The following is a 19933-nucleotide window of genomic DNA, read 5'->3' as shown; positions in this document are numbered from 1 at the left end:
TTCTGGAATTTTCTAAGCTGTTTAAAGGCGCAGTCAATTTAGTGTATGTAAACTTCTGACCCACTGGAATTGTGATACAGTGAATTATAAGTGAAATAATCTGTCTGTAAACAATTGTTGGAAAAATTACTTGTCACGCACAAAGTAGATGTCCTAATCGACTTGCCAAAACTATAGTTTGTTATCAAGAAATGTGTGGAGTGTTTAAAAAAACAAGTTTTAATGACTCCAACCTCAGTGTCTGTAAACTTCCGACTTCAACTGTATATATAAACTCAGCAAAAAAAGAAATGTCCCTCTTTCAGGAGCCTGTCTTTAAACTAAGATGAATATTTTGATTTCCTGTCACACTCACACAGTCGACTCCTTTCTTTGTGCTGGTAACCCAGGCTGAAAACACTCCTAAAGCACCAATAATATTCTATGAGGGGGCGTGTACTTCTTGGTAGGAACCAAACGAAAATATAAATGTAATAAATATTGTTATTTGTTTCCCATTATTCCCTGTCTAATTTTGACACCATAAATGACAAACAAAGTCGATTTCCGTTTTTCAAATTCGGGAACAATAAATGAGCCTTTATCCGTTTTGACTCAGAAATGTAACGTTACAAAGAAGCAAGGTGAAGCAGCAGTTCAGGCAATCTTGCAAGTCAGAACAATACTTGACAAATAAATATAATTGTTATATTTGAAAAATTACTTGACAAGCAGTAGGCATTTAGAATGAAATGTGGAGTGAAACTATATAGTTATGGCGAAACATCACGTGCCCTGTTTTCTATCAAACGTATTAGGCAATCATTTACTCGATAAACACTGCTCATTCAATCAGAATTTGGCGCAATAAAGTAAGACAAAATAAAGATCCACCCCTGTCGAACGGATACACATTTTGTCGATCTTTTAAAAATGAATATTATATCTGCCGTTTCCATTAAGCCTAAAGGTTTTTTCCGACATCGACTAAACTTGCTTCAATGGAAACCTGCCCGGGCTTCTTCTGTATTTATATCACTCAGCTTGGTTTCGCTTCCCCGCAATTCTCCGCCCTTTCAGAAAGTACACAATAAACTCTCAAGATCGGCCTGAAGCAAATATAGCGAACATTTCAGTGTCGCTGGACTACACAGAACATCTCTCGGGCAACATGCAATCTACGGTGTTTACTATCTTGTTTGTCAAACTATTATGCTTAACTTTACATGGAATGACAGGTCAGTATTTCTCTTTCGACTTTACCACATCCTAGTCTACCAACGTGCTGTCAATCGATTGGCTTTGATTGTAGATGAATGTTTTAAACCATTCAATATCACGACTGGTTTACGAACTTTTTGTTGTTGATATTTCGTGATCATTTCACAGTCTTTTATAGGCTACATTTATTTAGCACTTATACATTCCATAATCTACTTTTACTGTCACTAGTGGGAACCAATGGAAACACGTCGCATTTTGGTCTCTGTTAGATTGACATACTGATGATGTAGGCTAAATATATGCATACACATTGGCTTAAGGTTTTACCCACATACCATATGTGGTCAAGAGTGTTCATCTCGAGGAAGTGCAATGGGCTTCATTTCTCTCTAAAAAAAAATAATTTAAAAAACTCTTAAAATCGTCCAAGACATATAAAATACAATTTTCCCCATCTGACTCAATACCCTTGTTTATCTAAAGCCTGTAATCCCCCTGAATGATGTGTATTTGTCAGTATGTTCAACTGTGTATAACTGTGCTTTTACAGCAGTGTTAGCTGAACTTCCAAGTCCCAGTAACATCAGAATTACCTCCATCAACATGGGACTAGTGTTGGAGTGGGATCCCCCTCAGAACCACACGGGAAACCTCACCTACAGATCAGAATACAAGGGGTAATATGAACAGAACCAAACAACACAACCAAGTGAGGGTGAACATTTAAATATGGCACACTTCCTGCTTATGGGTGCTGGGAAAGAGGAGAAATGACACACCCACAAGTTGTCGTCCCCAGAAGAATCTGTGTCATACACCCTCACACACACACCCTCACACACACACCCTCACACACACATACACTCACTATATCTATAAGGAATAGGTGCAACTATTTCACTTTTTTTTTTTACACAATTACTTGTCAGAACTGGTTTCAGGCATACAAACAGCGTACAAACAAACAAACAGCGTACATACACTGAACAAACAAACAGTGTAAAAACAAACAGCTTACAAACACTGGTAACAATAGTATTTTTTTATATATTTTTTTACCATTATTTTACTAGGCAAGTCAGTTAAGAACAAATTCTTATTTTCAATGACGGCCTAGGAACAGTGGGTTAACTGCCTTGTTCAGGGGCAGAACGACAGATTTGTACCTTGTCAGCTCGGGGATTCGTTCTTGCAACCTTTCGGTTACTAGTCCAACGCTCTAACCACTAGGCTACCTGCTGGTCACTAGTCCAATGCTCTAACCACTAGGCTACCTGCTGGTTACTAGTCCAACGCTCTAACCACTAGGCTACCTGCTGGTCACTAGTCCAACGCTCTAACCACTAGGCTACCTGCTGGTCACTAGTCCAACGCTCTAACCACTAGGCTACCTGCTGGTTACTAGTCCAACGCTCTAACCACTAGGCTACCTGCTGGTCACTAGTCCAACGCTCTAACCACTAGGCTACCTGTCGCCACTCCACTCTAACCACTAGGCTACCTGTCGCCACTCCACTCTAACCACTAGGCTACCTGTCGCCACTCCACTCTAACCACTAGGCTACCCTGCCGTCTACCCCAATAACAATACAGGGGTTGTCTTGTTTTGAACACAGGAAGAGCATCAGGAACAGCTACCAGGTTGTATGTTTGGACACAACTGCCCTATGCTGTGACTTCACCAGACATCTAAACAAATTTGGAGTGTACACTTTCCAAGTGAGGGCAGAACGAGAGGGAGAGACATCTCACTGGGTGGAGACTAAGGAGTTTGTCATGGATGAACACAGTGAGTTCCTAGTTACCCATCTGTAACTTCAATCTACATAAGGATTTCATAACACATTCATAACCTATACCTAAGACATACATGGGCATTTCATAGTATTTTTTTTTTTTTTTTTTTGCAGTGCACTAGAGATGGGTATGAAATTTGTAATAACAGGTACTGTTAAACCAGAGGTCAGGGCAAAGCAGAGTGTTATCATTACAGACTGGAGCCTGACAGCTTTTGCTCTTTAATGGATTATGGTGATCTGCTAGCAGGTGCCATGTCATTTCTTTACCCCTGAGAGGTCGCCACTTCCTTTAGGTCACTTTCTTCCCCATGTCTCTCTGTCTCTCTCCACAGCCACTTTAGGCCCTCCCAGTGTGACTCTAGTCTCCAGTGGTGCGAACATTGAAGTGAGCATCGAAGACCCAGTGCTCAGGATCTCTGAGTTTAAAGAGATCTACAATCATGCAACCTTTAACGTCGCCTACTGGAAGGAGGGCCAGGAGAAGAAGGTATGGTGGCCATTTTACTTTCCATCTGGGATTATACATTTGAAGTGTAATGTCCACTGCCTACAACCAGGGGATCTGAGGAATGGCGAAACAAAGTAAAGCAGTTTGCCTGACCTTTCACATCTGATGTCATAGTGACAGTAACCAATAAGGAGTATGAGATGCAGGTTTAGGGTCTGAGCACATAAACTACTTTCCATCTGCCAATGGTGAACTTGATAACCGTAGGGGTGATCATCTGGTGACACATTGAGTACGGTTACATGCACACAATAATGGGATTATTGTAGATAGATTAATATATAATGGGATTATTGTAGATAGTTGAATATATAATGGGATTATTGTAGATAGATTAATATATAATGGGATTATTGTAGATAGATTAATATATAATGGGATTATTGTAGATAGATTAATATATAATGGGATTATTGTAGATAGATTAATATATAATGGGATTATTGTAGATAGTTGAATATATAATGGGATTATTGTAGATAGATTAATATATAATGGGATTATTGTAGATAGATTAATATATAATGGGATTATTGTAGATAGATTAATATATAATGGGATTATTGTAGATAGATTAATATATAATGGGATTATTGTAGATAGTTGAATATATAATGGGATTATTGTAGATAGATTAATATATAATGGGATTATTGTAGATAGTTGAATATATAATGGGATTATTGTAGATAGATTAATATATAATGGGATTATTGTAGATAGATTAATATAATAGTTTGATATTAAAACGTTTACATGCTTTGCAAGAAGGAACGATTTCCCTAATAATCCTCTTTTAACATGGATACATCTGAAATCAGACTACCGGATGGCACTCTGATAAATGTAGAAAATCGGCAATCAAAAATAATATTATACCACAGCAATCGTGTTTATTTTTGGGAAGTATATTTGAGTTTGGACGTATAAAGTTTGGCTAACGCTTTTCATTTTAAATGGGGGTCCTTATTAGTGGTCCTTATTACAGTGGTCCTTATTAGTGGTCCTTATTAGTGGTCCTTATTACAGTGGTCCTTATCAGTGGTCCTTATTACAGTGGTCCTTATTAGTGGTCCTTATTACAGTGGTCCTTATTAGTGGTCCTTATTAGTGGTCCTTATTACAGTGGTCCTTATTAGTGGTCCTTATTACAGTGGTCCTTATTACAGTGGTCCTTATTAGTGGTCCTTATTACAGTGGTCCTTATTAGTGGTCCTTATTACAGTGGTCCTTATTAGTGGTCCTTATTACAGTGGTCCTTATTAGTGGTCCTTATTACAGTGGTCCTTATTAGTGGTCCTTATTACAGTGGTCCTTATTAGTGGTCCTTATTAGTGGTCCTTATTACAGTGGTCCTTATTAGTGGTCCTTATTACAGTGGTCCTTATTACAGTGGTCCTTATTACAGTGGTCCTTATTACAGTGGTCCTTATTACAGTGGTCCTTATTACAGTGGTCCTTATTACAGTGGTCCTTATTACAGTGGTCCTTATTACAGTGGTCCTTATTAGTGGTCCTTATTACAGTGGTCCTTATTAGTGGTCCTTATTACAGTGGTCCTTATTAGTGGTCCTTATTACAGTGGTCCTTATTACAGTGGTCCTTATTACAGTGGTCCTTATTAGTGGTTCTTATTACAGTGTGTGTAATTACACTTTAACGAGTATTGTAATTCACTGTAACAGCCACATGGCAGTAATTGTGGTCTGTTAATTAGAAAAAAAGGTGTAACAATGAATGCTTGTTTTCCATGCTTGTGATAAAAGGGCAGGTTGCCCAATACATTCGCCAACTTAGTGTTTAGTTTCTTATCAGCTGTGATAAAAGGGCAGGTTGCCCAATACATTCGCCAACTTAGTGTTTAGTTTCTTATCAGCTGTGATAAAAGGGCAGGTTGCCCAATACATTCGCCAACTTAGTGTTTCGTTTCTTATCAGCTGTGATAAAAGGGCAGGTTGCCCAATACATTCGCCAACTTAGTGTTTCGTTTCTTATCAGCTGTGATAAAAGGGCAGGTTGCCCAATACATTCGCCAACTTAGTGTTTCGTTTCTTATCAGCTGTGATAAAAGGGCAGGTTGCCCAATACATTCGCCAACTTAGTGTTTAGTTTCTTATCAGCTGTGATAAAAGGGCAGGTTGCCCAATACATTCGCCAACTTAGTGTTTCGTTTCTTATCAGCTGTGATAAAAGGGCAGGTTGCCCAATACATTCGCCAACTTAGTGTTTCGTTTCTTATCAGCTGTGATAAAAGGGCAGGTTGCCCAATACATTCGCCAACTTAGTGTTTCGTTTCTTATCAGCTGTGATAAAAGGGCAGGTTGCCCAATACATTCGCCAACTTAGTGTTTAGTTTCTTATCAACTGTGATAAAAGGGCAGGTTGCCCAATACATTCGCCAACTTAGTGTTTCGTTTCTTATCAGCTGTGATAAAAGGGCAGGTTGCCCAATACATTCGCCAACTTAGTGTTTCGTTTCTTATCAGCTGTGATAAAAGGGCAGGTTGCCCAATACATTCGCCAACTTAGTGTTTCGTTTCTTATCAGCTGTGATAAAAGGGCAGGTTGCCCAATACATTCGCCAACTTAGTGTTTCGTTTCTTATCAGCTGTGATAAAAGGGCAGGTTGCCCAATACATTCGCCAACTTAGTGTTTCGTTTCTTATCAGCTGTGATAAAAGGGCAGGTTGCCCAATACATTCGCCAACTTAGTGTTTCGTTTCTTATCAGCTGTGATAAAAGGGCAGGTTGCCCAATACATTCGCCAACTTAGTGTTTAGTTTCTTATCAGCTGTGATAAAAGGGCAGGTTGCCCAATACATTCGCCAACTTAGTGTTTCGTTTCTTATCAGCTGTGATAAAAGGGCAGGTTGCCCAATACATTCGCCAACTTAGTGTTTAGTTTCTTATCAGCTGTGATAAAAGGGCAGGTTGCCCAATACATTCGCCAACTTAGTGTTTCGTTTCTTATCAGCTGTGATAAAAGGGCAGGTTGCCCACAACATTCGCCAACTTAGTGTTTCGTTTCTTATCAGCTGCGTACAGTTACAACTGTCACAAAGGTTGTGACCCCTCGTCGGGTGCGCTGGGTGTCCCAATAGATTTTTTTATTCAATAGGCTCTGATTACTTAGCCATGAAAGTGCACTGTTGTTATTATATCTCCACTCAAAATAAAGTGTACCAATCTGGGTTAACTTGGTCATCCCAGATGAGGATAAATACCCTGTTTCAAAGGATACTACATTTAAATGTTTGCCTAAGTACAATGTAATTACTAGGAGTTACACAGGATGTAGATACACTTCATTTGAACTATCTTGAGGTGTACTTACTTGTAACTAATGTAATGTAACTAACTACAGTACATGATCCATACGGACAATCTGGCCCTCATTTTAAAGCTTCCGGAAGTTTAATTCCAGAATTCACTTAATTTCTGTACCTTGTTGTGAAGTGAAACTTCCGGAAGCTTTAAAATGAGGGCCGCTCAAGATAAACTTCATTTTAACTAGCTACAGCCTGTGTAAAACCTTTAGTAATTACATTGTACTTGGGCAAAACATTAAATGTACTATGCGTATTAGATCCCAGTCAGTGAGATTGCCCTACTGATCTGTTTTTGCCAGCTCAACCAAGTTAACTTTATTTTGGGGTCAAGTGCTAGCAACAACACTGAGTGAAGACACAGAACAGTGCACATTGAAGGGTAAGTAATTAGAGCCTATTGAGCATAGGCTCCCTCACAGTGCAGTATCACCGCAGTACACTGCAGTATAAAGGCAGTTATAGTGCAGTACGCTCCAAAATGAATAAATCACTTTTTTTACTGCAGTACTTTTGCAGTGTAACTGCAGTTGTTCTGCAATTAATGTGTTTCAAAATACCACAGTCAACTGCAGTTATTGCACTTTTACTGCAGTTTCTCAGGCATCCAGCACACCGACGAGGGGTCACAACCTTTGTGACAGTTCTAACTGTACGATTCTGAGAAGAAACACAACACATTTCCTTGGCGAATGTGGTGGCACACCGACGAGGGGTCACAACCTTTGTGACAGTTGTAGCTTGTATGCAGCTGATAAGAAGCGAAAACACACAAAGTTGGTGAATTTAGTGGGAAACCTGCCCATTTTGAAACAAGCATGGTAACAACCATTCATTGTTACACCTCCTGTAATTACATACTGCAACTACTACTGGTAGTTGTTACTGTTAACTATAATAGTTGTTACAGTGTAAATGCATGGTTGATTGCGGTGTAGTAAAGATCCTTTCAAAGGAAGTGTTACCGAAGTTTGTACTACTGTATGTGAAAGCTACTTCTGAGACACACATACATTCAGTTGTTCCCGAACTCACTTAAATCGCCCTGAGGGAGGACGGCTCGGCTGGTGCTAGCCCACGCGCAGATCAATTACACTGCTGGATCGCCGATTTACGTGTCCTAATCATTTTAAAAGATGGCTCAGAAAAAAACAGATGTTTTAATCGGCGCATGCTAACTTTATTTTTGACCGTACGCCCGATTTTTTTAAGATAATCAGAGTAAGGTGTTTACATGACTATTGCATAATGTGCCGGCTGCCAATCAGTTTAATATGAAAGAATTACAATGTGTGTAAAACAGACTCATTGCGTGGCGCTCACTGCTTCCTCACTGCTCCTCTATCACCCCCTGCAGGTCACACGGATGAATGGCATCCAACTGCATGAAGTGGTGTTGGAGCTGGAGCAATGGACCAGGTACTGTTTTCAGGTCTGGGTGGTAACCGAAAGGTTCTTCAAACAAAGCCAGCCCAGCAACGTTACGTGTGAGAGCACCGCTAAGGGTGAGCGCCGTCTCTCTCTCTCTCTCTTGTCCTCCCCTTTTTTTTTTTACATCTGTAAAAAACACAAATTATGAGTATTAGATTGTTGCCTTCAATGATTCTCCGAGTACAAGTCTACTCTTGCTCAACTCAATTCTTCGTCCCCCGGTGTCCACTTTCCCCAACCCCAAACCGTCTGCAGCCAAGGACAGGCCCTGGGTGATGGCCCTGGGGATGTTTGTGGTGATGGCTGTGTCTGTGCCCCTGGTGGTTCTAGCATTCTGGCACTGCTACAGGGTGGTCCGCTTCCTCAGACCCAAGGTCAAGCTGCCTGGACATTTCACAGTGGTCAGTATGGCGCATGATCATTGTGTTTTAATGAATAATAATACACTGTGTGTTTCTTTGTGTGTAGTAACTGTATCATTTGTTGTTTTGCGCACCCATAAATGACATGTTCATGCTGCTGTTTAAGGGGGGGGGGGGGACTGTCAATGAGGCTCTGTCTTTGGCTGAGTTCCATGTAATCAGTGTGTCCTGTTATATCTTGGCATAATGATGAATGGTTTTAGTCTAATCTCTTGTGGACAGACTGCTTAAACATAAATGTGCATCTGTTCTGCCAGTGTAATCGATGTGAAATGGCTAGCTAGCTAGTTAGCGGTGGTGCGCGCTAATAGCGTTTCAACCGGTGAAGTCACTCGCTCTGAGACCTTAAAAGTAGTTGTTCCCCTTGCTCTGCAAGTGCTGTCGCGGCGTTTGTGGCGCGATGGGTAACGATGCTTCCGTGGGTGTCAGTTGTCTATGTGTGCAGAGGGTGCGAGCCCGGGTTGGGGCGAGGGGACGGATGAAAGTTAAACTGTTACACCAGTCACATTCTGTTAAAAGTCCCCAAAGTGCACACATCCCTGGGCCGCTCGTCTTTTCAGATCGCTGCAGCTAGCGACTGGAACGAGCTGCAACAAACACTCAAACTGGACAGTTTTATCTCAATCTCCTCATTCAAAGACTTAATCATGGACACTCTTACTGACAGTTGTGGCTGCTTTGTGTGATGTATTGTTGTCTCTACCTTCTTGCCCTTTGCGCTGTTGTCTGTGCCCAACAATGTTTGTACTCTGTGTTGTTGCTACCATGTTGTTGTCATGTGTTGCTGCCATGCCATGTTGTTGTCTTTAGGTCTCTCTTTATGAAGTGTAGCTCTGTTGTCGTGATGTGTGTTTTGTTCTATATTTAATCCCACCCCCCGTCCCCACAGGAGGCCTTTTGTCTTATGGTAGGCCGTCATTGTAAATAAGAATTGTTCTTAATTGACTTGCCTCGTTAAATAAATAAAATATGACCAAATTTCACAAGGTTTTTGGTTAATTGAGATTAGTTTGAAAGACCTTTAAAGAGATTACTTTGAAATGCCTTTAAGGCGTCCTCATGCTTCCCATCCGAAACAGTTCAGAACAGTTCGTGCATATATTATGACAATATCTTGTGACTTTTTCGTTCGGTTTAGTCTTCGTCAAGAGTTGTTGCTTTTTTTGGCTCTTTGTGCGCACAGGATTTTTTCTCGAGGCAAGCTGAAGTTGGTAGCCAACACACCTTGTCTGTGATTGGTCAACAGTAGGGATTCTTAAATTAAGTGTTTATTGTCTTTCAACAAGAGAGAAATCATGCACATTTTTTCACTTGAGAAATTCTGCACCAAAGATCTTAGATGTAAAATTGCATGACTAAGATCTCTTCTGCAAAAAAAAATTCTAAATGAATGTTAGATTTCTTGAGTTATATTAGATTCATTTTGTCTATTAATTCTAGAATTCTATTTAGATAGACAAACAGTACTATTGGTGTTTTTGTTCCAATTTTTTAAGTGAATATCTTTTAAAGGAGTATGCGAGCACACTAATTCGGTTTTCAAGCTGATGCCTTTAGTGTGACCAAAGTCTCCTCTCCCCTCCCCTCTCCTCCCCATGCAGTACCTGTTGGATCCTCAGTGCTCCTCCATCCTGGCCTTGCAGAGCAGCCCCCAGCCTGATGAGGTGTACCATGAGGTCAGCATCATGCCTGGGGGGACAGAGACAGAGAGAGAGCGCCCTCTGGTGGACAGAACATAAAGCACATAACCAGACTGACTGACAATGCAAAAGAAAGGCAGTGTTCGAGAGCGTCAACACCGCGACTGACAGGCCGATCTATAAATAATATTAAGTTGTTGTTTATGATGCAAGGTGATTGGTTGATCAGTCAGTCTCGACTCGCCTTTAATGTTGGCTGCACCCAATCACAAAGATCTTGAAGTGGATGGGGAAAATATGGGTGAAAGACTGATGTGAGGAAGAAACGAAGACATCAATGGATGGCAGAGAAGAGGACGTATCTCTTAGTGAGAAATAATAGTCTAACTGACATCAGGGATTTAGTTATTTATTCATCCCTGTGATGAAATTCTAAGAGAGATAATTTAGTGTAATGCAGGTGTCATCTTCTAGATTCAGCTGCAGGCCTGATTTTTTATCTCTTGGGGGTTCGGAAAAAATAATTGCAAATCATTTTGTGATCGTATGCAAATTAGCCGCAAGAACCCAAACAAATATATTTGACTGAAACAATCATTTCAGACCTTGCTTCCATTTGTATACGATCACATGTTTCTATGATACCTAAAATCACTACGAGCTGATTTCCTGCTGTTAAAAATAAAATAAACATTTGACTGAGAACTTGGGGGGGGGGGGGGGGGGGGGGGTGAATATAACCACTGCCAGTTAGGGAACCCTGGTGTAATGTGTATGATAATGATCAATAATGCCTTTTATTCATTATTGGCCTTGGTACACTGGCATTTTATGATATGAGTATAGGGCAATGGAATGGTGACCCACTATTCCACCAGAGAGAGTTCTCCTTATGAGCTGACTGATACGACACACTCCAAATAATTTTATGGAAAATGGCGTTTTTGTATTTAGCTTGTGACACAGCAGTCAAGACATCATGACATCATCATGACATCATCAAGACATCATCAGCAATGGGTCTACAATGGATTCGGAAAGTATTCAGCCCCCTTGACTTTTTCCTCATTTTGTTGCATTACAGCCTTATTCTAAAATTGATTAAAAATATATATTTAAAAAATCCTCATCAATCTACACACTTTGTATTTGTATTTCATACTAGGGATCCCCATTAGCTGCTGCCAAGACAGCAGCTACTCTTCCTGGGGTTTATTATGGATCCCCATTAGTTCCTGCCAAGACAGCAGCTACTCTTCCTGGGGTTTATTATGGATCCCCATTAGCTGCTGCCAAGACAGCAGCTACTCTTCCTGGGGTTTATTATGGATCCCCATTAGTTCCTGCCAAGACAGCAGCTACTCTTCCTGGGGTTTATTATGGATCCCCATTAGCTGCTGCCAAGACAGCAGCTACTCTTCCTGGGGTTTATTATGGATCCCCATTAGTTCCTGCCAAGACAGCAGCTACTCTTCCTGGGGTTTATTATGGATCCCCATTAGTTCCTGCCAAGACAGCAGCTACTCTTCCTGGGGTTTATTATGGATCCCCATTAGTTCCTGCCAAGACAGCAGCTACTCTTCCTGGGGTTTATTATGGATCCCCATTAGTTCCTGCCAAGACAGCAGCTACTCTTCCTGGGGTTTATTATGGATCCCCATTAGTTCCTGCCAAGACAGCAGCTACTCTTCCTGGGGTTTATTATGGATCCCCATTAGTTCCTGCCAAGACAGCAGCTACTCTTCCTGGGGTTTATTATGGATCCCCATTAGTTCCTGCCAAGACAGCAGCTACTCTTCCTGGGGTTTATTATGGATCCCCATTAGTTCCTGCCAAGACAGCAGCTACTCTTCCTGGGGTTTATTATGGATCCCCATTAGTTCCTGCCAAGACAGCAGCTACTCTTCCTGGGGTTTATTATGGATCCCCATTAGTTCCTGCCAAGACAGCAGCTACTCTTCCTGGGGTTTATCATGGATCCCCATTAGTTCCTGCCAAGACAGCAGCTACTCTTCCTGGGGTTTATTATGGATCCCCATTAGTTTCTGCCAAGACAGCAGCTACTCTTCCTGGGGTTTATTATGGATCCCCATTAGTTCCTGCCAAGGCAGCAGCTACTCTTCCTGGGGTTTATTATGGATCCCATTTAGTTCCTGCCAAGACAGTAGCTACTCTTCCTGGGGTTTATTATGGATCCCCATTAGTTCCTGTCAAGACAGCAGCTACTCATCCTGGGGTTTATTATGGATCCCCATTAGTTCCTGTCAAGGCAGCAGCTACTCTTCCTGGGGTTTATTATGCATCCTCATTAATTCCTGTCAAGGCAGCAGCTACTCTTCCTAGGATCCAAACACACCAAAACACCCACATTACATATAATACAACAGATAAAACAGTGAACTGTGTTTGTACTGAATGAACTAAAGATAAAACAGGACATCATATAACGTCCCTACACCACCACATGTCCACAACACAACATGTTCAATACCACCATACAACAATGTGTGCGTACTGTTTACATGTGTCTGTACCTTCTGTGTCTCTTCACAGTCCCCGTTGTTCCGTAAAGGTGTATTTTTACCTGCTTTTTAAATCTGACTCTACTGTTTGCATCAGTTATCAGATGTGGAATAGTGTTCCATGTAGTCATGGCTCAATGTAGTACTGTGTGCCTCCTGTAGTCTGTTCTGGATTTGGGGACTGTGAAGAGACCTCTGGTGGCATGTCTTGTGCGGTATGCATGGGTGTCCGAGCTGTGTGCTAGTGTTTTAGACAGCTCGGTACATTCAGCTTGTCAACACCTCTTACAAGAACAAGTAATGATGAAGTCCATCTGTCTTCCACTTTCAGCCAAGAGAGATTGACATGCGTATTATTAATATTAGCTCTCTGTGTACATTTAAGTGCCAGCCGTGCTGCCCTGTTCTGAGCCAATTGCAATTTTCCCAAGTCCCTCTTTCTGGCACCTGACCACACTACTGCACAGTTGCCTAGGTGCTACAAAACGAGGGCCTGTAGGACCTGCCTTGTTGTGCTGTTAAGAAGGCAGAGCAGAGCTTTATTATGGACAGACTTATCCCCATCTTAGTTACTGTTGTATCAATATGTTTTGACCATGACAGTTTACAATCCAGAGTTACTCCAAGCAATTTAGTCACCTCAACTTGCTCAATTTTCACATTATTCATTACGAGACGTAGTTTAGTGAATGATTTGTCCCAAATACAACTCTTTTAGTTTTGGAAATATTTAGGACTAACTTATTCCTTGCTACCCATCCCGAAACTAACTGCAGCTCTTTGTTAAGTGTTGCAGTCATTTCAGTCACTGTAGTAGCTGACATGTATAGTGTTGAGTCATCCGCATACATAGACACACTGGCTTTACTCAAAGTCAGTGGCATGTCGTTAGTAAAGATTGAAAAAGTAAGGGGCCTAAACAGCTACCCTGGGGAATTCCTGATTCTACCTGGATTATGTTGGAGAGCATTCCATTAAAGAACACCGTCTGTGTTCTTTTAGACAGGTAACTCTTTATCCACATTATAGCAAGGGGTGTAAAGCCATAACACAAGTTTTTCCAGCAGCAGACTATGATCGATAATGTCAAAAGCTGCACTGAAGTCTAACAAGACAGCCCCCACAATCAGTTTATCATCAGTCATTTAAGTGCCGTGCTTGTTGAGTGTCCTTCCCTATAAGCGTGTTGAAAGTCTGTTGTCAATTTGTTTACCGTGAAATAACATTGTATCTGGTAAAACACAATTTATTTCAGAAGTAAGGATTGGTAACAGGCTGAGTGGTTGGCTATTTGAGCCAGTAAAGGAGGATTTACTATTCTTGGGCAGCGGAATGACTTTAGCTTCCCTCCAGGCCTGAGGGCACATGCTCTCTAGTAGGCTTAAATTGAAGATGTGGCAATATCGTTCGCTATTATCCTCAATAATTTTTCATCCAGATTGTCAGACCCCGGTGGCTTGTCATTCTTTTTTATTTAGTTTAGTCACATTTCTTAATTTGCAGTATGTTTACCAATCAGCTGTGCAGCCAGACTTATTTGCCATTCCTTTTTGCCTCGTCCCTCTCAACCATAACATTTATTCAATTCCTCATCCATCCAAGGAGATTGAACAGTTTTTAGTCATTTTCTTAATGGCTGTGTGCTTATTAGTAACTGGAATAGGTAGTTTCATAAACGTGTAAAGTGCAGCGTCTGGTGGCCCCTCATCACACACACCGGACCAACAAATATTCTTTACATCATCAACATGTGAATCACTACAAAACGTATATTGTATGACCTCTTAGACACTATATTAGGCCCAGCCTTTGAAACGTTGGTTTTCCTAGATATGGGCTATTATTTTGTGATCACTACATCCTATGGATTTAGATACTGCTTTAAAGAAAATATCTGCAGAATTAGTAAAGATGATTTCATTCCTGTGCTGTTTGTAAATACCCTGGTAGGTTGATTGACTGACAACCTGAACCAGGTTGTAGCCCACTGGTTACAGTTTGAAGTGTTTTCTTGAGTAGGCAGCTTGATAAGCCAGTCAATATTTAAAAATCGGCCATAAAATATACCTCTCTGTTGATATCACATACATTATCAAGCATTTCACACGTTGTCCAGGTACTGACTGTTAGCACTTGGTGGTCTATAGCAGCTTCCCACCAGAATGGGCTTTAGGTGAGGCAGATGAACCTGTAGCCATATTACTTCAGCAGTATTTAACATTAGATTGTCTCTAAAGCTTTACAGGAAAGTGTTTCTGAATATAGATCGCAACACCACCCCTGTTAACATTTTTCTTTACAGTAGATGTTATAACCATGTATTGCTACCACTGTATCATCAAAGGTATTATCTAACTGAGTTTCAGAGATAGTCAGAATATGAATGTCATGTGTTACAAGCAAGTTATTGACTTCATGGACCTTGTTTCTCAGGCTGCATATGTAAATATGGGCTATTTTTAGCACTCTTCTGGGTTGCTTAATGGGTTTTTTAATGCTTTACTGGGAAGCTTATCAGAGGTAGACTTACTCATGTTATTTACATTGGAACTGATAGTGCAGGGTGAGCTGCACAAAGTGGTCTTCCGTGATGGAGAAGCGATTGGTGTACACACACACCATTTTGATTGAGCTGTTGATGGGGGAGTATTGTGTGTATATATTTTAATATATAAAGCTGTCCCATAATGTATACTTTTGGTGACAGTACTGTTTTTCTTCCAGAATCGCTATGTAAATAAACACCCTGGAACAGAAGTACTGTTTCAGCTCCGCCATAATTTTATTTAATGGAGGTTAGGCTTTCTTTTTTTCAGTTTTGCCTTCTGGCCTGCTCTACATCTTCCTACAAGGGTACACCGCCTCGGTGTTAACTGTATAACTCTGGTTCATAGGCTCATGGATTACTGCATATAATAGCTGTAAGATAAGAGGAATTCAGGGCAATTAGGGAGACATAAATTAAGTTACTTACATTGTGTCTGCCAATGCCCCTAGGATACCCCATAATAACAAAGCGAAAACAGGGTTTTAGAAATTTTTGCAAGTCTCTGAATGTCCTTGAGTGGCCCAGCCAGAGCCCGGACTTGAACCCGATCGAACATCTCTGGAGAGACCTGAAAATAGCTGTGCAGCAACGCTCCCCATCCAGCCTGACAGAGCTTGAGAGGATCTGCAGAGAAGAATGGGAGAAACTCCCCAAATACAGGTGTGCCAAGCTTGTAGCGTCTTACCCAAGAAGATTTGAGGCTGTATTCGCTGCCAAAGGTGCTTTAACAAAGTATTAAGTAAATGGTCTGAACACTTATGTAAAAAGTTACTTTATGAATTTGTACAAAATTCTACAAACCTGTTTTAGCTTTGTCATTATTGTGTAGATTGAGGGATTATTTTTTTTAATCCATTTTAGAATAAGGCTGTAACGTAACAAAATGTGGAAAATGTTAAGTGGTCTGAATACTTGACGAATGCACTATATGCACGACCAATATTGCCTTTAGATTCACCTGTAACACTTGTTGAGTTGGGAATTATTTTAATCAAATGTCTAGTCACTGCTCAAGTATCGCAAAAGTACAAGTGGAACAAGCTATAACTGAATTTTTAGTTCAACTTTTTTTTTTTTCCACCTTTATTTAACCAGGTAAGCTAGTTGAGAACAAGTTCTCATTTACAACTGCGACCTGGATAAGATAAAGCAAAGCAACACAAACAACAACACAGAGTTACACATGGAATAAACAAACATACAGTCAAATAATATACAGTGTGTGCAAATGAGGTAGGATAAGGGGGGTGAGGCAATAAATAGGCCATAGTGGCAAAATTATTCCGGTATGGCAAATTAAACACTGGGGTGATAGATGTGCAGAAGATGAGTGTGCAAGTAGAGATACTGGGGTGCAAAGGAGAAAAATAAATAAATAACAATATGGTGATGAGGTAGTTGGATGGGCTATTTACAGATGGGCTATGTACAGGTGCAGTGATATGTGAGCTGCTCTGACAGCTGGTGCTTAAAGCTAGTGAGGGAGATATGAGTCTCCAGCTTCAGTGATTTTTTTGCAGTTCGTTCCAGTCATTGGCAGCAGAGAACTGGAAGGAAAGGTGGCCGAAGGAGGAATTGGTTTTGGGGGTGACCAGTGAAATATACCTGCTGGAGTGCGTGCTACAGGTGGGTGCTGCTATGGTGACCAGTGAGCTGAGATAAGGCGGGGCTTTACCTAGCAAAGACCTATAGATGACCTGGAGCCAGTGGGTTTGTTGACGAATATGAAGCGAGGGCCAGCCAACGAGAGCATACAGGTCGCAGTGGTGGGTAGTATATGGGGCTTTGGTGACAAAACGGATGGCACTGTGATAGACTGCATCCAATTTGCAGAGTAGAGTGTTGGGGGCTATTTTGTAAATGACATCGCCGAAGTCAAGTATCGGTAGGATGGTCAGTTTTACCAGGGTATGTTTGGCAACGTGAGTGAAGGATGCTTTGAAGAGCATGCATTTAGTTTTGCTTTCATTTAAGAGCAGTTGGAGGCCACAGAAGGAGAGTTGTATGTAACATGTTGATACAAAGAGGAAGGCTTGCCATGCAAATAGCATATCTTCATCCCTGAACTTGACAGCCTCTCTCCCCTCTATTTCCACAGGTCCTTCCAACCTGGACTCAGGGGTAGACGGAACATAGTAAACGTAAAGCTGTAACAATCAAATGAGTATCATATGTTACCACAGGTATGTATTCATTTGTGGATGCCCATTTCATATGTTACGAATTGCAATTTGTTTTGGCTAACGTTAGCTAAGCTAAGGGATAAGGTTAGGCGTTTGTTAGTGTTGGATTCAGGGTCTAGGTCTAGTGTTGGGTCTAGGAGCTACTTTAAACATCATAGTTGGGTTGGGGTTAGCTGCTTTATTGGCTAATGCACCATATGAAAGAGGATAGATGTTATAATTGTACTCTGAACAACATGTTGAAAGCGTTTATGTGAAAGCATATACAGTACTGAAGTTACCTTAATAAGAGGATGTAGAGGTGTGGCAATGGAGGAGATGGGGAACAAAGTGAAAATGACATGACTTGGGAACGCCTCTCAGAACCTGGGGCTGCAAGGGTAAGACTGGGCGAAAGCATGAGGTTTTTTTAGGGTCTTCATTTTTGTGGAATCCAGCAGAAAAGTATAGAGTCAGGTGAAGAGAGAGTGAAAATCGTCATGATCTCAGACTTTGGTTTTCATGCATATATTAATATGCATTGCTTATCACGTTGTTAATACTGTTATGTTTTGTGTGTCTTTTTTTGTTTGTTTGTTTTCCAAGTCTTGTGCGATCACACTCTCTTAGGAACCAGAAGAAGAGAGTGGAGAAACACAAAAGCGTTCCAGCTGACATGGAACAAGACAGCAGGTTCAGCTGGAATGTCATTTTGCTGTGTGATGAGAGACGGAAATACAATTGTGTGCGGTGTGATCATAGAACAGAGGCCATCAGGCTCTACGCTTGTAAACCTCACGGCGAATGTTTATCATTGTTTGTTCATTTAAATATATTTAAATATATTTAAATATATATATATATATATATATATATATATATATTTGTGTTTTATTATCATTGTTTCACTTATAATTTACTGTATCACAATTCCACTTTTAAACAGCTGGGAAAATTTTAGAAGCTTCTGATAGGCTATTTAACAATTTGAGTCAATTGGAGGTGTACCTGTGGATGTATTTCAAGACTTACCTTCAAACTCTGGGCCTCTTTGCTTGACATCATGGGAAAAACAAAAGAAATAAGCCAAGACATCAGAAACTTGAAGACCTCCACAAGTCTGGTTCATCCTTGGGATCAATTTCCAAACACCTGAAGGTAACACATTCATCTGTACAACCAATAGTACGCAAGTATAAACACCATGGGACCATGCAGCCGTCATACCGCTCAGGAAGGAGACGCGTTGTCTCCTAGAGATGAACGTACCTTGGTGCGAAAGTGCAAATCAATCCCAGAACAGCAGCAAAGGACCTTTTGAAGATGGTACAAAAGTATCTGTATCCACAGTAAAACGAGTCCTATATCGACATAACTTGAAAGGCCGCTCTGCAAGGTAGCCACTGCTCCAAAACCCGCCATTAAAAAAAAAAACCCAGACTACGGTTTGCAACTGCACATGGGGACAAAGATCATACTTTTTAGAGACATGTTCTCTGGTCTGATGAAACAAAAATAGAACTGTTTGGCCATAATGACCATTGTCGTGTTGAGGAAAAAGGGGAGGCTTGCAAGCCAAAGAACACCATCCCAACCGTGAAGCACGGGGGTGGCAGCACCATGTTGTGCAGGTGCTTTGCTGCAGGAGGGACTGGTGCACGTCACAAAATAGATAACATCATGAGGAATGGAAATGTGGTTATATCGAAGCAAGATCAAGACATCAATCAGGAAGTTAAAGCTTGGTTGCAAATGCATTTTCCAAATGGACAAGGACTCCAAGCATACTTCCAAAGTTGTGACAAAATGGCTTGAGGACAACAAAGTCAAGGTATTGGAGTGGCCATGGCAAAGCCCTGACCTCAATCCTATAGAAAGTTTGTGTGCAGAACTGAAAAGGCGTGTGAAAGGCCGACAAACCTGACTCAGTTATACCAGCTCTGTCAGGAGGAATGGGCCAAAATTCACCCAACTTATTGTGGGAAGTTTGTGGAAGGCTACCCGAAACGTTTGACACAAGTTAAACAATTTAAAGGCAATGCTACCAAATACTAATTGAGTGCATGTAAACTTCTGACCCACTGGGAATGTGATGAAAGAAATAAAAGCTGAAATGATTCTCTCCACTATTATTCTGACATTTCACATTCTTAATATAAAGTGGTGATCCTAACTGACCTAAAACAGGGAATTTTTACTAGGATTTGTGAAAAACTGAATTTAAATATTTGGCTAAGGTGTATGTAAAACTTCAACTTCAAGTGTGTGTGTGTGTGTGTGTGTGTGTGTGTGTGTAATATGCTCACACACACAATCCAAATGTAGGCACTCCTTCTCGCCAACCCTTACATCTATTATGGTTTGACAGAAAG

General features: G+C 40.9%; 1 protein-coding gene across 4 annotated transcripts; it reads left to right on the top strand.

Moving 5' to 3' along the window:
- The first annotated feature begins 935 nt into the window (after nucleotides 1-935).
- On the top strand, nucleotides 936-18402 carry crfb4 (cytokine receptor family member b4 precursor). Of its 4 annotated transcripts, XR_005039699.1 has the most exons (9): nucleotides 936-1217; nucleotides 1754-1880; nucleotides 2820-2992; nucleotides 3335-3489; nucleotides 8194-8341; nucleotides 8523-8668; nucleotides 10291-10365; nucleotides 17498-17582; nucleotides 18168-18402. XR_005039699.1 is itself a non-coding variant. In NM_001281378.1 (8 exon segments), coding segments are annotated over 8 exon segments (975 nt in total). In that variant the 5' UTR covers nucleotides 1106-1150; the 3' UTR covers nucleotides 10451-11457.
- Nucleotides 18403-19933: the final 1531 nt, after the last annotated feature.

This window comes from Oncorhynchus mykiss, chromosome 3, assembly GCF_013265735.2.
Source record: "Oncorhynchus mykiss isolate Arlee chromosome 3, USDA_OmykA_1.1, whole genome shotgun sequence".
NCBI classification, from domain to species: Eukaryota; Metazoa; Chordata; class Actinopteri; order Salmoniformes; family Salmonidae; genus Oncorhynchus; species Oncorhynchus mykiss.
The sequence above is the reverse complement of the archived record's forward strand: the minus strand, read 5'-3'. Positions and strand labels throughout refer to the sequence as shown.

Bases quoted from the DNA above. Each gene is read 5' to 3' on its own strand.
- crfb4 (XM_036963669.1), top strand. From the start codon at position 1,151: ATGCAATCTACGGTGTTTACTATCTTGTTTGTCAAACTATTATGCTTA. The intron at 1,218-1,753 runs GTCAGTATTTCT...GTGCTTTTACAG, and splicing joins AACTTTACATGGAATGACAG to CAGTGTTAGCTGAACTTCCA. The intron at 2,993-3,334 runs GTGAGTTCCTAG...CTCTCTCCACAG, and splicing joins GTTTGTCATGGATGAACACA to CCACTTTAGGCCCTCCCAGT.